The sequence below is a fragment of the Apostichopus japonicus genome, chromosome 18 (assembly GCF_037975245.1).
Source record: "Apostichopus japonicus isolate 1M-3 chromosome 18, ASM3797524v1, whole genome shotgun sequence".
NCBI classification, from domain to species: domain Eukaryota; kingdom Metazoa; phylum Echinodermata; class Holothuroidea; order Aspidochirotida; family Stichopodidae; genus Apostichopus; species Apostichopus japonicus.
The window spans coordinates 11,991,897-12,012,173 of record NC_092578.1 but is presented as its reverse complement, the minus strand read 5'-3'; the positions used below and the strand labels follow the sequence as shown (position 1 = coordinate 12,012,173).

Here is a 20,277-nt window from a genome sequence, read left to right as displayed (position 1 = left end):
GAGTGTATGTATAAGACGGCTAGTGTGTAAACACAATATCTCAACAACCACAAGTTGTATCAATGTCTTACTTAACTAGAGCACCAATGGTGCAGAAGCTCATACCTTTTCGAGCTTAAAAATGTAGGGCCCACAAAACTTTATGGCCCACCAAATTTCAGGCCATTTTTCAGATTCCACCAATTTTGGGCCCATGAGGGATAACCCCCACTCCCCCCCCCCCTCCGTTAGCAGAATCCTGGCCACACCACTGGCTATAATTCCTATTTTCCCCTTTAAATCCTATTTTACCCACTCTCTCGAACAATACCACTGACCTACCCTATTAAACTTTCTCCCCTCTACCTGAGCAGACCTGTTCAAGCACTCCTTGCCAAAATTTTGGCTGGCTGCCTACATACTGTACCTCAGGCTCAAAGACTTCTAAGAATCTGCAAGTGCTGATTGGCTATAGGGCTCTCATGCTTACAGTTCAACAGTTAATAACAACTCCCAGTCCTGCTTTAATTCCACTAACAGCCTCTGCAGAGCTTAACCACAAATGTAAACAAACACTGCAGAGACTGGGAGACAAATTAAAGGAGCTTTGGCAAAAGGTGAAGGCTCAGATTTTTTTAAACAATGGGGATTAATTGTAATTAATTAACTTTTGACCAAAAATTATTAGGCATCACCTTATTCATACACAATCCAACAATCATCAGTTCAACTTTGAATATGATCCATCAAAATCTTGAGGAGATTGAGATATTTGAAATTATTACAAAGAATGACCCCCCGATGACCCCCTAAATGACATTTGACCTCACTTTTCCGAACACCCCTCGTAACTCTCATCCTGAGGAACGTTGTGACCAAGTTTGAGTATAACTGGCCATACACTGTACGAACAGGAGCAATTTGAAAATATAGGGCGGCGGCCCAGGCCACAAAAGACCCCTAATTGATCTTTGATCTCAAATTCATGAACACCCTGAAGGTAAAACTTCCATAGTACTATCGTGACAAATCCTCAACATTGTACCATGGAATCTGTAGGAGAAGAAGCATTTTGCGTATTTCCACAAAATGGCCCATTACAGCCTACAAGTGACCTTTGACCCCAAATTTTGGACCATCTCTGATGGCCCTATACCCAATGGTCCTTGTGTCCAAGTTTCATGAAATTCCATCAAACGCTGTGTGAGTGGGAGCGGTTTTACCAATTGTTGATGGATAGAGTGATAGACGCCGCACTGTAACAATAGCTCACACCAGCATGCTGGTATGAGCTAAAAACTATGAGGTGTAGATGTACCCTATTGTTTCTGGTTCCAATCTCTTGAATTATATAATTATGATTCAACTGTATGTAAGATTTATTTCATACCTGGTACGGTGATGTAACTAGTAAGTACATGTTTCTTGCAACAATAATTATTACCTTATCAATATTCATGAGTGGGTGGGACTAGGTTGGTACTTGGTTGGGAATCGTTGAAAACAGCTTGTAAACACGATATCTCAACAACCACAAGTTAACAATCAATCAATGTTAAAGGTAGATGTCCCATGAGGTGTAGATGTGCCCTATTGTTTGTGGTTCCAATCTCTTGAATAATAATGAGTCAAGTGTCATTAAAAGTCATTAATATTCAACAGTGGGTGGGGCTTAATTGGAAATCTTCAAAACAGCATCTAAACATGATACCTCAACAAACACAAGTTGAATCAATGTAATACTTGGTAGATAGATGTCCTATGATGAGTAGATGTGCCCTTTTGTTTTTGGTTCCCATCTCTTGAATATTAATGAGTGGGCAGGGCTTTTTTTTTTAAATGCCAATATATCTGTAACCATATGTCTGATTTAGTTTATACTTGGCATGGTGATGTAACTACATACTATCTACATGTTCTTTGCAAATTTTTACCTCAGTAATCTTTATGGTGGGTGGGGCTTATTGGGAAATTGTTAAAAACAGCTTGTAATCATGATGTCTCAACAAACACAAGTTGAATCAATGTAATACTTGGTAGATAGATGTCCTATGATGAGCAGATATATGCTGATTTGTTGTTGGTTCTCATCAAATGAATACTAATGAGTGGGTAAGGCTTAACATAAAACTTTTGTTCATACTGGTATGGTGATGTTGGTACATAATAAGCACATTTTCATGACGTCTCCAACTCTATGTCATTAATATTCATCAAATTGTAAGAAATCGCTTTTAAACAAAAGACAAGAACCAAAACGTTCCATGGTTTTCACCCTTGGCATATTAGGTTTGTTACACTACACTCATGCAATCAACAGTGTGTTTTTTGTGTGCATATCATGAATATTAATCAGTGAACATAAAATTTTAATTAATCAAATATCTCTGAAATTAGCTTTATAAATGTACTTGGATAATACAATGTAAAGAATATAGATGCATGTTTAAGAAATCATCAAATTTGACCTCATTAATATTCATGCATGTATTTGTTAAACAAATTTTGTTTTTATACTATGTCTATAAATAAACTTTGTCAATATGATTAACTGATACCTGGTACCTTTAAATGTTGCCACATTAGCCAATAGATAACCCTCTTTATTTTTGTGTGCACAAGTTCATGAACATGTATGGCTTACCACACTATGAATATGTTTAGGCATTGCAACGCTAAACGTTTTTGTTTTGTGGTTGATATGTCATGTTTACAAGGGAATACGACATCTTTTTAACCTCAAATGAGCTCTGACCACCATAACAAACAGATAGGTTCTTGTAACACTAAGGTAAACCTGCACACCACATATCATGTTCTCATGAAGTCACTAAGGTGTGTCCAAATAATAACTATGAAATTCTTCCAAGCTTTACCACTGGAGATATCATGTTCTCAACATTTTGACTGTGGTGACATCATATGATCTTTGATCTCCACAAAATAGGGTTCTTGTGCTGAATAAAGGGGATCCACATACCAACGATTTAGTTCAACATTCCTCGAGGTACTTCATATTTACAAGCCAAGGTTTGACAAACACAGGCACACACACGCGTAGGGACACACATGATATCGTCATTGCATATAATTCCATTTGCCTTTTGTAAAGAATCAATTATGTTGATAAAGTCTTACTGGAACCAACAGGTTTAGTGATTCCTTGTCACACTTAACATAACAACATTAAATGATGATTAACATTAAAACACAAGATTTACAAGTTTTCACATCAAAGACCACAAAAAACAATGCAGTTCTAGTGCTCATTAAGGTGAATCTATACACTACAAATGAATTTCATCTCAGCAATATATTTGGAATAGTCTGTTTTTCCACATTTTCAGACTTCGACCTCTGCTGACATCAAATGAACCTTGACCTCTACAAAAACCAATAGGTTCAGTGTACTCAATACACTGGATCCGTAAGCTGTGTATGAAGTTCATCAGCACAGATTAACGTCTGAATTTATCTTGTTTACCAAGCCTTTCAAGCGTAAACCTCTGGCCATCTTTAAAGACTCCTGACCTCTAACAAAACATCAGGGTTCTTTTACTCATTAACACAGATCCAGATACCAATTATGAAGTACAGTGTATCAAAGCTGTACTTTGGAGTTGACCTCTATTTACCGCCAATGACATTTAACTGCACAGAATATGATGGAGTTCTTCTACTCACTAAGGTGCATCCATATACTGTACCTGGTATCAAATTTAACTATGAACATATAGTTCTTATGCTTAAAACAAAATTCCAGCACTTCACCAAAGCATAAATCTAATTAATAGGTTAAGATAAGTTTCAAATGTCATTTTCTCCGACTGTGAAGTGATGCTTCTTCGATAAATAAGAGAAACCTCTGGACTATTCTTTTAATAATGTGGATCCACATACCAAGTTTTAAGTGCATCCAACTTTTACTTTTGTAGCTATAATGATTATAAGGTTTACACATTTTGACCTCCCAAAAAAAAACAACAGGTTCATGAACTCAATAAGGTGGATCCACATACCACATGTTAAGTTAACCTTAGTACCACCTGTGCCTAAAACAATGAGATCTTCAACACCACATTGCCTACCATCATGATCTTGCAGGAAAGGATCAAGAATCACTGAGAAAGTTCAACTTGGGGGCAACAACCACTTATGCTTCTCTATATTTATTAATTGAATAAATGAGCTAAACTTCACATGACCCCTGTTCAGTGAAGTTCTTCTTTCCCTGAAGATTTTAAAATAACTTGAACTCAATCGTCTCTTTTATGGAAAGATCATGTTTTTTGCTGATCTTGTCATGATCATAAGAATCATAATGGATCAAATCGTGTTTTGCTGAGATGGTCATGATTATGATCATACAAAAGTTTTGGCCCAGATGGTCATGACCCTCATGGATCAGATTGTGTTTTGCTGAAAACGTCATGACATATGTACAATATGGATCAGACTTTGCTGATATAGTCATGATTATATGTACCATAATGGATCAGATCATGTTTTGTTGATATAGTCATGATCATATGTACCATAATGGATCAGATCCTGTTTTGTTGATATAGTCATGATCATACTTTCCATAATGGATCAGATCATGTTTTGTTAATAAAGTCATGATCATACGAACCATAATGGATCAGATCCTGTTTTGTTGATATAGTAATGATCATACGAACAATAATGGATCAGATTGTTTTGTTGATATAGTCATGATCCTACCAACCATAATGTTTTGTTGATAGTCATGATCATATGTACCATGATGGATCAGACCATGTTTTGCTGATATAGTCATGATGATATGTACCATAATGGATCGGACCATGTTTTGTTGATATAGTCATGATCATACGAACCATAATGGATCAGATCCTGTTTTGTTGATATAGTAACGATCATACGAACAATAATGGATCAAATTGTTTTGTTGATATAGTCATGATCCTACGAACCATAACGTTTTGTTGATAGTCATGATCATATGTACCATAATGGATCAGACCATGTTTTGCTGATATAGTCATGATGATATGTACCATAATGGATCAGATCATGTTTTGCTGATATAGTCATGATGATATGTACCATCAAGTTTTGTTGATATAGTCATGATCATATGTACCATAATGGATCAGATCATGTTTTGCTGATATAGTCATGATGATATGTACCATCAAGTTTTGTTGATATAGTCATGATCATATGTACCATAATGGATCAGATCATGTTTTGTTGATATAGTCATGATCATACGAACCATAATGGATCAGATCATGTTTTGTTGATAAAGTCATGATGATACGTACCATAATGGATCAGATCATGTTTTGTTGATAAAGTCATGATGATACGTACCATAATGGATCAGATCATGTTTTGTTAATAAAGTCATGATCATAAGAACCATAATGGAACAGATCATGTTTTGTTGATATAGTCATGATCCTACGAACCATAATGTTTTGCTGATATAGTCATGATGATATGTACCATAATGGATCAGATCATGTTTTGCTGATATAGTCATGGTGATATGTACCATAATGGATCAGATCATGTTTTGTTGATATAGTCATGATGATATGTACCATAATGGATCAGATCATGTTTTGTTGATAAAGTCATGATCATACGAACCATAATGGATCAGATCATGTTTTGTTGATAAAGTCATGATGATACGTACCATAATGGATCAGATCATGTTTTGTTAATAAAGTCATGATCATAAGAACCATAATGGAACAGATCATGTTTTGTTGATATAGTCATGATCCTACGAACCATAATGTTTTGCTGATATAGTCATGATGATATGTACCATAATGGATCAGATCATGATTTGCTGATATAGTCATGATGATATGTACCATAATGGATCAGATCATGATTTGCTGATATAGTCATGATGATATGTACCATAATGGATCGGACCATGTTTTGTTGATATAGTCATGATCATATGTACCATAATGGATCAGATCATGTTTTGTTGATATATTCATGATCATATGTACTGTACCATAATGAATCAGATCAAGTTTTGCTGATATAGTCATGATCATATGTACTATACAATAGTGAATCAGATCATGTTTTGTTGATATAGTCATGATCATATGTACTATACAATAGTGAATCAGATCAAGTTTTGTTGATATAGTCATGATCATATGTACCATACTGGTAAGATCATGATTTGCTGATATAGTCATGATGATATGTACCATAATGGATTAGATCATGTTTTGTTGATATATTCATGATCATATGTACTGTACCATAATGAACCAGATCAAGTTTTGTTGATATAGTCATGATGATATGTACCATAATGGATCAGATCATGATTTGCTGATATAGTCATGATGATATGTACCATAATGGATCGGACCATGTTTTGTTGATATAGTCATGATCATATGTACCATAGTGGATCAGATCATGTTTTGTTGATATATTCATGATCATATGTACTGTACCATAATGAATCAGATCATGTTTTGCTGAGATGGTCATGGTAATAGGAATCATAATGGATCAGATCCTGTTTTAAATCAGATCATGTTTTCCCTAAAAGAATTTGTAGCAGAGCATGCAAAACAATTACTTTACTACCGGTTATAGGCCAGTGATATCAATATTTCTGTCCTTAACATTTACCTTATTTGGGATACACCGGCCAAAACCAATTCCAGCAGGATCCAAACTTTGGATCCAGTGCATTCTTATACCCTATGCAAGATGGCATCACTCCCAAACATTGTCAACTAACAAAATAAAACGAAACAGTTGATGAAAGTCATAGTAGTGTATATTCAAACGTTTTCGAAGATTTCCCATCTTCCTCATCAGGAAATAGATAATAATATAGTCACTTATGTATAGTGCATACGAAAGTTGTAGTATTAATGATGACTATCCATGTTCAAAGATATAGGAGGTTCTAAAATAAGTTGAGTGAGGATCATCATATATACTCAACTTATTTTAGATATATCTTTGAACATGGATAGTCATCATTAATACTACAACTTTCGTATGCACTATACATAAGTGACTATATTATTATCTATTTCCTGATGAGGAAGATGGGAAATCTTCGAAAACGTTTGAATATACACTACTATGACTTTCATCAACTGTTTCGTTTTATTTTGTTCGTTTATCTGGTTCTACAAATGTAAAACTCTTCCTAAACTTTATTGTCAACTAACTTGTTGATGGTATAGACTCTCACTTTCTCACCTACAATGCAAATCAAAAATGTTCAAACCATGTGGCACATATGGCAACCCAAATGAACTGTAAAGAAAACATTTGTCATTACCAGTGTACAATTTGAAAGCAAAGGGCAATCCATTTCTTTCTGGACAGTCCTTTGTACAAGATGGTCAAATAATTAGGTATGCACTAGATATCCAGATGATTAAGCTGGATAATGCAAAATAGTGATTCTCTGCCAAACTAAATAGCTGGGACAATTTAATGTAAATTTTGCATAGACAGTTATTATACATAGTATGGGGATAAACATACCAAGTATGAATTTATTCCAAGCTTAACTTTATGAGTTATATAACGTTTACAAGGTTTTCAGAATTTGACCTTTGTTGATCTCAAATGACATGTGACCTTCACAGAAAACTTAAAGTTCCTGTACTCAGTAAGACAGATCCACATACCAAGTATGAACTTCACCCAAGTATTACTGTTTGTAGTGTTGTTACGAATTTATTTTTTTTGCCAAAACAGCCTGAATTAATATTGCAATATTTTAAATGACAATCACAAAAAAAAAAAAAAGACATTTATCAAAGAAAATCAGTGGTTTTTTACTTGGGTAACTCCTCAAATTAAGAACTAGATTCCTTTTTAAGTGCACATGCAAACACACTTTTCTTTCTTGGTTGCTCTAAGCATACTTGTATTAGTTCAGCATGGGGACCCCCCCCCCTGTAGCTGGGAGAAATCCAGGTGCCTATGAGATGCAAAGGAGGGTGCTTTGAAATGTCAACAATATCTACACCATGGCATACTGAATTTGTTGAAATCACCACCAGCAGAGGAATTGATGTGAGAAACAATGTATTTTCAGGTTTGTAAGAAAGTTACCGATTCAAAATTTTTACTGGGGGCAATTGCACCAACGGTCCACATATGTTGTTGCACTGATGCTCGTTTATCATCTGTAACAACACCCTGCTTTTAAGTCTCAATGTGTGTTTGTCAAATTTAAACTTCGACTTTACCAGCTAACGGCCCTAAAAGCTCAGTGAAAATGACACCGTTCTATGCAATTTTCTTTGCTTCGGAAGTTTGTTTTCCGAAATTCATCAGCAAACACTATTGAGGATAGGAAACACTATACACTCCCTTCTCAAACTGTTCTGCATGGAAAGTTCAACTCACACTTTACTTTGCTTTCCAAGGGTATATACATTCCAACTAACATTTTTAACAGCTACATTGTAACATATGGAATTTGACACCAGACATCACAAGCAGTGTTTGTGACAGGGAAAACAAAAAAGACAAATGGGGAAGGCAGAGATGAGGATTAACCACATTTCTTAAGGTCTAGAGGTGACAAGCTGACACAAGCTCAACTCATTCATCATGCCTAGTACCCTATAAGCAGTTTAGTTCTCCACAGCTATGAATTTTGCCCAATAAAACAGCAGCTTGTGAATATATAAGTTGTTTGCACAGCAACTTATGGAGCAACCAATTGAATAGCAGGAAGCAACATGCAAAACAAGAGAGCCAATAAAGTTTCCTATCTGGAGATATCGTGTTTACAAAGGATTTTTGAGTTTTTGAATGAAATCTGACCTACACCAAATTGAGTAAAAACTTTAAAATATATGATGCGATCATGCCCTGCATATATGAGCTCCTTTGATGTTCAGGTTCTGGAGATACAGCACTTTTTTTATCTTCACATTTTGCCCTCTGCTGATTCTAAATGACCTCTGACCTCCACCCAAACCAATACGATTCTTGTTCTCATTATAGGGAAGCCACACAATATGCAAGCCACTTATGTTTCCTATCTGGAGATATCATGTTTACAGGGATTTCAGGTTTGACCCTTGGTGAACTTAACTGTTCTCTGACCTAGGCACAACTTTTGTAAAAACTTTACACTACATCAGGATATCCTACCATGCATACATGAGCTCCTTTGATGTTCAGGTTCGGGAGATACAGTGTTTTCGAGATTTTAACGTTTTGCCCTCTGACCCCAAATGAGCTTTGACCTCCACCCAAATCAAAAGCATTCTTGTACTCATAATGGGGAAGCAACATGCCAAATATCAGAAGTAGAAGTAAAGATGTTACCTATCTTGAGATATCGTGTTTACAAGCTAGGGTGTCACATACACGCACGCACACGCACACACATGCACACACATGCCTACTTGACTGCACAGGTTATTTGCCTGCCTACAGCATGTAACCAAATATATAACAAAGTTTGTCTATCCCAAGGGGAAATGAAATAAGAAATACTTGCAGGTCAAGACAAATGTTGAACATGTTTGCATGATTTCCATGGTTTAGTGAATACTGCAGCTGTTCTTCATCTAATGAATTGAATTTTTCAATGTAAGAGCTACAAGTGAGAAGTATTATTTCAATTTGAAAATTAATCAGATGATCCACATGAATGAGTTGCTTTGGAGAACTTGGATGACCTTCCATAAACAACACAGTGCCAGATGGCCTTCGATGTAGGTAAAGACATTTGCAAATGTTTCTCTCAAGAAACTCAAATATTTACAGCACAGGTGCTTTCTCTCAAGTCTGAATATGTGGTATATTCTTTTATTTTATCACCATGTTTTTCATGGGATTGGCAATGCTTTATACCCTTCAGAGAATCAAAAGAATCACCAGCAACTAAACTTTGTCACAACAAGTTTGATAAAACCTGTAAATCAACAAACTAGCAGCAGCTGTTTGGCTTGTAATATCAATAATATATCCATATTCAATGCTCACTGCATGTTTAAAGCTTCAATATGTACACTTTTAATGTTAATTCGAGCTTCTTTAAATGCCCAAAGAACACTTACAGCTTCAATATGTGCACTGTTAATGTTAATCCAAGCTTCTCTAAATGCCCACAGAACACTAACAGCTTCAATATGTGCACTGTTAATGTTAATCTGAGCTTCTCTAAATGCCCACAGAACACTTACAGCTTCAATATGTCCACTGTTAATGTTAATCCGAGCTTCTTTAAATGCCCACAGAACACTTACAGCTTCAATATGTGCACTGTTAATGTTAATCCAAGCTTCTCTAAATGCCCACAGAACACTTACAGCTTCAATATGTGCACTGTTAATGTTAATCTGAGCTTCTCAAAATGCCCACAGAACACTTACAGCTTCAATATGTACACTGTTAATGTTAATCCAAGCATCTTTGAATGCCCACAGAACATTCAAAGCTTCAATATGTGCACTGTCAATGTTAATCCAAGCTTCTTTAAATAACACATAACATTTGAAGCATCAATAATTGCACTGTTAATGTTAATCTGAGCTTCTTTAAATGCCCACAGAACTTTTAAAGCTTCAATATGTGCATTGTTCATGTTAATCCAAGCTTCTTTGAATGCCCGCAGGACACTTACAGCTTCAATATATTGTACACTGTTAATGTTAATCTGAGCTTCTTTGAATATCACAAAACATTTAAAGCTTCAATATGTACACTGTTAATGTTAATCCAAGCTTCTTTAAATGCCCACAGAACATTTAAAGCTTCAATATGTGCACTGTTAATGTCAATCCAAGCTTCTTTAAATAACACATAATATTTGAAGCATCAATAAGTGCACTGTTAATGTTAATCTGAGCTCCTTTAAATGCCCACAGAACATTTAAAGCTTCAATATGTGCATTGTTCATGTTACTCCAAGCTTCTTTAAATGCCCACAGAACACTTAAAACTGCAATATTTGCACCATTAATGTTAATCCAAGCTTCTTTAAATGCCATAGTTCATTTAAAGCTTCAATATGTACACTGTTAATGTTAATCCAAGCGCCTTTAAATGCCCACAGAAAACTTAAAGCTGCAATATGTGCACTGTTAATTTTAATCCAAGCTTCTTTAAATGCCCATAAAACATTTAAAGCTTCAATATGTGTACCGTTAAGCTATATAAGCTAGAGATGGTTTGAAACAATTACTGTACACAAAAATGCTTCTGTCATCTTTTACCCGTTTGCTCTTCCCAATAACTTTGTTGTCCATCCTATTTGTTGTTGGTGTTATTTGGAAGTCCACTTCAATGATATCTTTTTGCTCTTTCAATAGTGAGTGTCCACTGGCCAACATCAAGACACAAACTCTAGATGGAAAAACAAAGCAGAAAGAATATTACTGAAATTACATGTCTGGGTGGAAAAAGTAGACAGAATAAGAGAACTAAGGGTTTTTAAAATTAAACAATATGCTGCTCTATAGGGCTCTAAAACTGGTAAAAATGAAGTCTCCACTACACACTATGGGATTCTTGCACCTACTGTGGGACATCCACATACCAAATGTGAGATTTGTTGAACATATCTTTCTCACAAGATCATGTTTCAAAGCTTCAAACCCTCTTCTGGTTATTACTTAGTAATAACCATGATAGGAATAGGGTCCTTGTATTTAATTAGGTGGATCCATGTACCACATTATCCATGTTAGAAGTTCAACCAGTGTTTACTTTTTGTTTACAATGTTCTCAGACTTTGACCTCTGTTTAGCTTAAGTACCTCTACCTCCACGGATTCAATCATGGTTCTTGCACACATTACTGTGTTTTAACATACTTAGTATGAAGTTTATCTCGTTTTTACTTTTGCAGTTATCATGTTTTCAGACTTTGACCTATGTTGATGTTGACCTCAAATGATGTTTGACTTCCACCAATTCCACAGCATTCTTGTACTCACTACTGTAATCTTAATTCTCTACTATGAAGTTCATCCAAGCTTTATTTTAGCAGTTACTGTGTTTACAAAATTTTCAGACTTTGACCTATGTTCACCTTTAACTTACACAAACTTCAACAGGGCTTTTGTATTCACTATGGTGGTGCAACATACCAACTATGAAGTTCATTCAAGCTTCACCTTTGCAGTTATTGTGCTTACAAGGTATAGAAATAAACACCTACTTCCTAAAACCTCATTCTTCTAGAAGAATGAAATGTAGGTCAGCAGAAAAAAAAAATGCTAACTTTTATTACATTTTAGCATGAGTGTGTAATAAGTTGGCCTTTGCTATCAGTTTTATATTATTTTGATTTTACCATGAGAAGAGACTAGACGCGGTCCAGTGATGCATTAAATACACGCAAAGGGGCGAAGTTATTTGATCTTTGACCTCTGACATTAAACCCTATGATGTCATAAGTCCCGAAGGCATTGTATCTCAAGTCCAGGCGCATACAGTATTCTTTAGTTTCATTTAAATTGAGAGAACACTTTAGGACATGGGTGGGAAAAGACATGTTTTGGGTTAGGGCAAGAGTGCTAAGGATTACCCATTGGTCGAATTGTTTAAGGCTGTTTTTTTCTTCTTACATTGACTGATGAATTTAGATAATCAGTTACCTCCAAGTTATTCCTCCTTCGATTTCTATTTTGGAAAAATTTTTATTTCTGGTGGTGTTGTTACAAAAATTGGGGAGTTTGAAATGACATCCTTAAACGATTGCACTACCAAACACTACTGCTGTTCTTTAATAAAGCCAATCAGTCATGCAGTCAAAATCTAACCTTGAAGAAAACACTGTTGAGCATATACAACTCTGTACTTTAAAACAGAATCTAAAATGGCTGCTATTTTGCAAAATCACTATAAAGAACAGTAAAAACATATTTCAGAACTCCTCAGATATGATACTTTGAGCATATTATGACACATTTAATATGCGATTATGATGCACTAAATTACAAACTTTCATTACTTCTGTATACTAGTTAAATACGCAGAGTATAATCTGTTCACATGTTCATGTAAGTACTCATTATTGAAAGATTTTATACAGAGTATCATCAGTTCACATGTTCATATAAGTACTCATTTATTGAATGCTTTTGTGCAGAGTATAATCTGTTCACATGTTCATGTAAGTACTCATTATTGAAAGATTTTATACAGAGTATCATCAGTTCACATGTTCATATTAGTACTCATTTATTGAATGCTTTTGTGCAGAGTATAATCTGTTCACATGTTCATGTAAGTACTCATTATTGAAGATTTTATACAGAGTATCATCAGTTCACATGTTCATATAAGTACTCATTTATTGAATGCTTTTATGCAGAGTATAATCAGCTCATATGTTCATGTAAGTACTCATTTATTGAATGCTTTTATATACAGTATAATCAGTTCACATGTTCTTTTAAGTACTCATTGATTGTATGCTTTTATACAGAATATATGATCAGTTCACATGTTCATGTAAGTAATCATTTATTGAATGCTTTTATGCAGAGTATAATCAGTTCACATGTTCATGTAAGTACTCATTTATTGAATGCCTTTATGCAGAGAAAAATCAGCTCACATGTTCATGTAAGTACTCATTTATTGAATGCTTTTATATACAGTATAATCAGTTCACTTGATCATGTAAGTACTCATTTATTGTAAGCGTTTATGCAGACTATAATCAGCTCATACGTTCATGTAAGTACTTATTTATTGCATGCTTTTATGCAGAGTATATAATCAGTTCACTTGTTCATGTAAGTACTCATTTATTGAATGCTTTTATGCAGAGAAAAATCAGCTCACATGTTCATGTAAGTACTCATTTATTGAATGCTTTTATATACAGTATAATCAGTTCACTTGATCATGTAAGTACTCATTTATTGTAAGCGTTTATGCAGACTATAATCAGCTCATACGTTCATGTAAGTACTCATTTATTGCATGCTTTTATGCAGAGTATATAATCAGTTCACATGTTCATGTAAGTACTCATTTATTGAATGCTTTTATGCAGAGAAAATCAGCTCACATGTTCATGTAAGTACTCATTTATTGAATGCTTTTATATACAGTATAATCAGTTCACTTGATCATGTAAGTACTCATTTATTGTAAGCGTTTATGCAGACTATAATCAGCTCATACGTTCATGTAAGTACTCATTTATTGCATGCTTTTATGCAGAGTATATAATCAGTTCACTTGTTCATGTAGGAACTTATGTTTGAAAGCTTTTATGCAGAATATACTGAGCTCACATGAATAGAAGCATAGATAGAAGCACTCATATATTGAATGATTTAATACAGTGTATAATCAGTTCACAGGTTCATGTACAGGGTAAGTTCTCTTTTAGAAAGCTTTTATGCATACTATAATGAGCTCACATGTTCATGTGAGTACTCATTTATTGAATGCTTTTATGCAAAGTATAATCAGTCCTCATGTTCATGTGAGAACAATTATTGAGTGCTTTTATGCAAAGTATAATCAGTTCACATGTTCATGTAAGTACTCATTTATTGCATGCTTTTATGCAGAGTATATAATCAGTTCACTTGTTCCTGTAAGTACTTATGTTTGAAAGCTTTTATGCAGAATATAATGAGCTCACGTGTTCATGTAAGTACTCATTTATTGAATGCTTTTATGCAGAGTATAATCAGTTCATATGTTCATGTAAGTACAGTACTCATTAATTGAATGCTTTAATGCAGTGTATATTAGTCCTCATGTTCATGTGAGTACATACTCATTTATTGAATTCTTTAATACAGTGTATAATTAGTCATCATGTTCATGTGAGTACTCATTTATTGAATGCTTCATTGCAGGGTATCATCAGTTTACATATTCATGTAGGCAACTTCTTATTTACACAGAGCATACTTATTTCATATTCATGTAGATACTCACTTATTGGAATGCTTTAAAATACAATAGTCTTCAGATTCGTTGCAATCATCACCCTCATCTTGCGTCACTGTAATGAGAGCAGAAAGCAATATCTGTATTATGTACCTACTGGCTTGCTACTTTTCATATTTTAACCTATAATTAAGGTTATAAAGTTCCAAATAAATGGTAACCAATTCCACAAGCAATGGCGTCACCAAGGGGTGGCACGTGCCCTCGCCCCCCAAAAATTGTGCTGTCCCAGATGTGATTTGTAGTGTTAAAAACAAAAACTTATCTGCCTCAATTAAAAACATAAATATTGGACGGACTAAGCCCGAAAATTCTTGAACATAAAGTTACTTCAAGTTGCAAAATATAGCACCAGATTGCATCTAAGGACCCTTAATTAATCAAACATTTGACATCCCCTTCCCTTAGACCCATCCCCCAGGATGGCATTTACAAATAAACATTGTGCCCCCTAATTAAGGGCTGTGCCCCTCCCCCAAGATTTAAATGTCTGGCGACACTTCTGTCCACAAGTAAGTTTTGTTAATGAATATAAAAACGCATATATTCAACTATGACTAAGGTAAAAACAAACCAAAACACCAAACTGTTTCATGGTTCTGGAGCTATTTCAAGATGCAAATTCAAACTGAGATATCGATATATGAACCTGAGTGGAAATTGAATGCAATTTGTGAAAAGGAAATCACAAACCCTGGTGTATGTAATATGTGTGGGTTGTGTTTCCAGTGCATTTGGCCAAAACTGCAGATAGAAAGATTATCCACTATACTAGACGGACTAAATATAACAGTTTGCATAGCAGTCTAGATGATATCAATTATGCTTCCCATAAACTATTGAAAGTAATATGGTCCTGTGCACAAAACTGCTATACATAGTTTCAATTGTGCAGCAATTTACCTACATTTTCATCACGATTTGCTATGATATACCAGATAAAATATTCCTGCACTACACCATGCATTCTAGCCATGATAGCCTGTTGCACACAGGTAAAAGATTTCTTCCAGAATGAAAGGTCTTCTACTTTTTACTTGTTGGGGAAGTTCATCACCAGAAGTTGCATTTGAAGTATAATATGGTACATCATTTTCAATTACAGGAAAGAATTAAGCAGTTCTTTGGCTTAATGCATGACACTGAAAACTGATAGTAAAGTTCTAGGCAGAAGGTTTAGCAAAACCTACTGCCTAAAACTCTAACTTGAATGGAGCTTTAATTTATATTTTGCTTTGCAACATAGATTACAATTTACAGTAAGATGAACCAGACATTGAGAAAGTATCTTGCAGTGTAAGTAGTTGCTAGGCAACAAATATAATTCCCAACATCATTGAGGCAAGGTACCTTTTATGCCAGTGAATCATTTTACCTTGTAAACTCTGTTTGCAACTGCTTTCAAGTTATGAAAAAATCACAACCTGCATGATGGAGATAGTTTCACAAGGGAATAGAGTAATGTCACATTATCTGAGAAAGTTTTAACCCCAGTTTATTTTAGCCACGATATCAATTAACTTCAAGGAGCACTCAGTCAGTTCACACTTTGTTTACAAGGGTGCAGTTGAACTGATGATATCTGACCCCAGCTTAACTTTAGTACCACATGTCAGAATCACCATAATGCTTGCAATAACTAACTCTCAGAGACTTCAGAGAAATCTCTATAGCAGTAATAGTAACTAAAGGTAGGTTAATTTCATGTTTTGCTGACAAAATATCTCAAAACCTGCTTAATTTGATAACCAGAAACGAAAACGTTTCATGGTTCCGATGCCTAATCATATTCATAGTGTGGTAAGCCATACATGTTAATATTCATGAACTTTTCCACACCAAAATGAAGAGGATTATCTAATGAATAATGTGTGGGTTTACATTGAAGCCCACCTACTCATTAATGAGATGGGAACCAAAAACAATAGGGCACATCTACGTATCATAGGGCAGCAAGATAGACATTAATTCAACTTGTGCTTGTTGAGATATTGTGTATACAAGCTGTTTCTGACGATTTCCTATTAAGCCCCACCCACTCATGAATATTAATGCAGCAAAAGTTGTGCATTTTTTTCTCTTGAGATGTCAAGTATAATAAGTATTTCATTCTTGATCTCTCTCTGAATAGAATTGACCTCTGATATCAATTTGTTTTATTTTCTTCCGCCTACCATATCATTGCTTTATTAAGTTCTGTCCACAAGTTCTGTCTTGAGAAATACTGTAAAGTACATTTTCTGTGAAAATCAGAACCTGTGACCAGCATACCTGTGACCAGCATAATTTCTGTGCTGCATTCGCCTCTTAAGATATCTTCGACCTTCACAAAATCGCAAGGGTTCTTGTACTCATTTAGGTGGTTGAACATGCACAAGCTTGGCTTTTGAAGTAATCTCTGACCTCCTGTTATTTCAATAGGGTTCATGTACTCACCAAGGGAGATATGTTCAACCATGTTTGTTCTTTTTGAGTTATCCTCGTTAAAAGTATTTCAGTAGGGTTCTTATACTCACTAAGACAAATTCATATGCCAAGTGTAAGTTCAGACATAGTTATTTTAATTAATTATGTTGTTTACAAGCAATTTAACAAATGACATTGCAACTTCATAGGTCCCTTGCGCCTTAGGCTAGGAATAAAACTGTGAGATAAAATTCTTGGGGCAAACTTTTCCAGACTATTTAAAAATATGGGATCATTACTTGCAAAGTACTTAAATATTTCTTAGTCTAGTTCAAATAACTATTACAATAGATCTGCAGCTATTCATCCTCCTTATTGTCATCATCATTTATAAAGCGCAGACATAATGGTGCACAAGGCACATCACCACATAACCCTGTATAAACTAGAACCTGTCAAACATAGAGACAATCTCTCCAAATGGCAGCAGCTAAACAGCCAAATTTATGCACCTGGCGTGAAGAGAGGTAATGGAGATTGAGTGCCATGCCCAAGGACACAACGTAATGATCTGGCCAGGACTTGAACCTGATCACAAGCCCACTGCTTTCACCACTTGACCACAACGTTTTCACAAAAGTGTTGTTATACTCTAAACCATAACCTACAGTATTCTATGCAATACTGCGCAGAGGTGACTTTATGACTGGTTCTTTCATTAGTTCACCAGAGTAACTTTCTGAAAACAGTGACTATGTTTTACGCTGCCATATACTACCTTTGAAGAATTCCTCTTTGATCTGTTTTCTTAATTTTTCCCTCAACAGTTGGATGAATAATGAGGAGCTGAGGGCACTACACCTTAGTCCCACTGCCTTGCAATAACGTAATGCCTCTCTTTCATTCCGCTGGCTGGCCAACAAATAGGCACGACCATACAACAAAGGTCTTTAAAGAGTTGTTTGGAGGTATTTTTAGTATCATACTATCAATTGAACACAAACAAGTAGCTTAACTTTTGGGAAGTTAGGTTAACATTTGAGTTGATATCAGTAGCAACAAACTCATTTTGTTCAAGTGGGGAACTGAGAAGGAAGCATTGGATATGCAGGTAAATACTAAATACCAAGTTTTTGCTTGGAAATTTGCAAATTGAATACTTTTGCACATATGCATATAAGACCATTATGAAATTAAATGATACAATTGTTTCACCTAAGTTGAGTCATGCTTGTTTTCTCTCACATGGACCTTTCTCAGCCTGGATGTCACTGTTATTTTCAACATAATTGTGCCCAACCAATCCCCTTACAAATTATGCTGGCCAGTTAATCAATTCCAGAATTTTGTGTAGTTCCAACAGTTGTAATAAATTCCTTGAAAAATTATTCTCTGCAGTGATTCGGCCATCTGGCTAAGTGGACACCAATTGGAGCACGGGGAGGCAAATATAGATCATAGAATTAGAAACACCTATATTTCAACCATTCTGATTGTACAATATCACAAACATATTACTTTTTAATTCATATCCGATACTAGTGAAGGTAGCCGACAATTGATGGTCTAACTTTCGTGAAAAATACATTGTGGGACAAGCTAACTTGCTTTTCATAACTGGTACCGCACGATCATAGGTCCTTGGCTAGGTTTGGCCTAACCGTTAGGCTTGCATCAACTTGGGTAAGGCCTACGTTAACTTAGGCTAACGCTACGTGATGCCTACAAACGATATGATTCAAAGTGTCGGGATTCACCTATTTTATAATTCTTTTCAAAATATTTATCCAAGAAGGTTTTGTACTCTTCTGAACCATTTTTATCGTAAACGCACGCCATAAGAACATCAGTTCAACTTCACAGCACAGGTGTCTATCTTCAGTTTCAGGTTTTCTTGATGAAACCACGCTGTTGGTATCTGAGCTGTTGCTGACTGTGCTGTTGTTTATATCGCAGAAGTGGTTATACAGACAGTATATTGCATTAAAACAATCGTCGATTATTTGAATCATTATTTGATGGTTCAAACAGAAATAATGAGTATTATCGTACGTATGGCAAGCCAAGTGCTCAATATATGCAAAGGGTAGCTTTTCATATGCTCTAGAGTCTGCACCGTTATAACCACTGCTATCAACGAGGTAAATGAATCTGGAGGATTCATGTCAATTGGGTGCGCGCGTACCATGTATGGAGGGTCATGTGATGTGTTCCAGGGTGGTACTATACTGATATTTCTCTGTAGCAGTTCGAGAACAGTGTTAGTGACTTCGTGAAAGATTGGTCGGTTCGGACATGGGAACTAACGGCATAAGAAGGTACTGGTATTTCAGGCCTACGAAATAGTGCTAATATGCTAACGTTCAACCTTATTCTCTTGAATGAAGGCAGGCTTTCTACATAATCTTACTTATTAATACAGCTCTAGGGGCAAGCTTTGTCTCATATGGCCTAACGTTATTACTACACGCTATAAGTGAATGTAGAAATGGAAAATGTGGGGAAATGTTTAGTTCAGTGCAACCACGGAATTCTCCATGGAACAGAGCCTAATGCTGCTCGACGGGAATATAGCTATCACGTTAGGCTACAGGCACGGTTATTGCTAGGTAACGGGTGTCGTCTGCTGCTCTAAGCACGCAAACACATTTACGTACTAGTTGGATGAAATCATCATGCGTAATAGGGAGAGTAGTATATTAGTACCACCCTGGAACACATCACATGACCCTCCATACATGGTACGCGCGTACGCTCGTATTTACTGTGTGATAGTTTCTCCAGATTCATTTACCTCGTTGACTGCTATCGGGACAGGTTGTATACGGCTTTTATAGTGTATTACAAGACAAACTAGAATGCAAAATGCATTAAGGTTTCGATGACTTCATTGCACTAGACTTCAAATGAGATTTGACCTCACAAGCAACAGGATCCT

General features: G+C 35.5%; 1 protein-coding gene across 2 annotated transcripts in view; it reads right to left on the bottom strand.

Moving 5' to 3' along the window:
- The window catches only part of LOC139958422 (protein Abitram-like), a 46,370-nt gene extending 26,296 nt beyond the window's left edge, over positions 1-20,074 (bottom strand). The window contains exons 1-3 of one of the 2 annotated variants that reach the window (XM_071955494.1): positions 19,097-20,074; positions 14,922-14,988; positions 11,226-11,355 (exon numbers count right to left, since the gene is read on the bottom strand). In XM_071955494.1, coding sequence (XP_071811595.1) covers positions 11,226-11,355; positions 14,922-14,988; positions 19,097-19,178 — 279 coding nt within the window. In that variant the 5' untranslated portion in view covers positions 19,179-20,074. The remainder of the gene's footprint in view (positions 1-11,225; positions 11,356-14,921; positions 14,989-19,096) is intronic. The other variant, XM_071955493.1, reaches the window with a different exon arrangement.
- Positions 20,075-20,277: the final 203 nt, after the last annotated feature.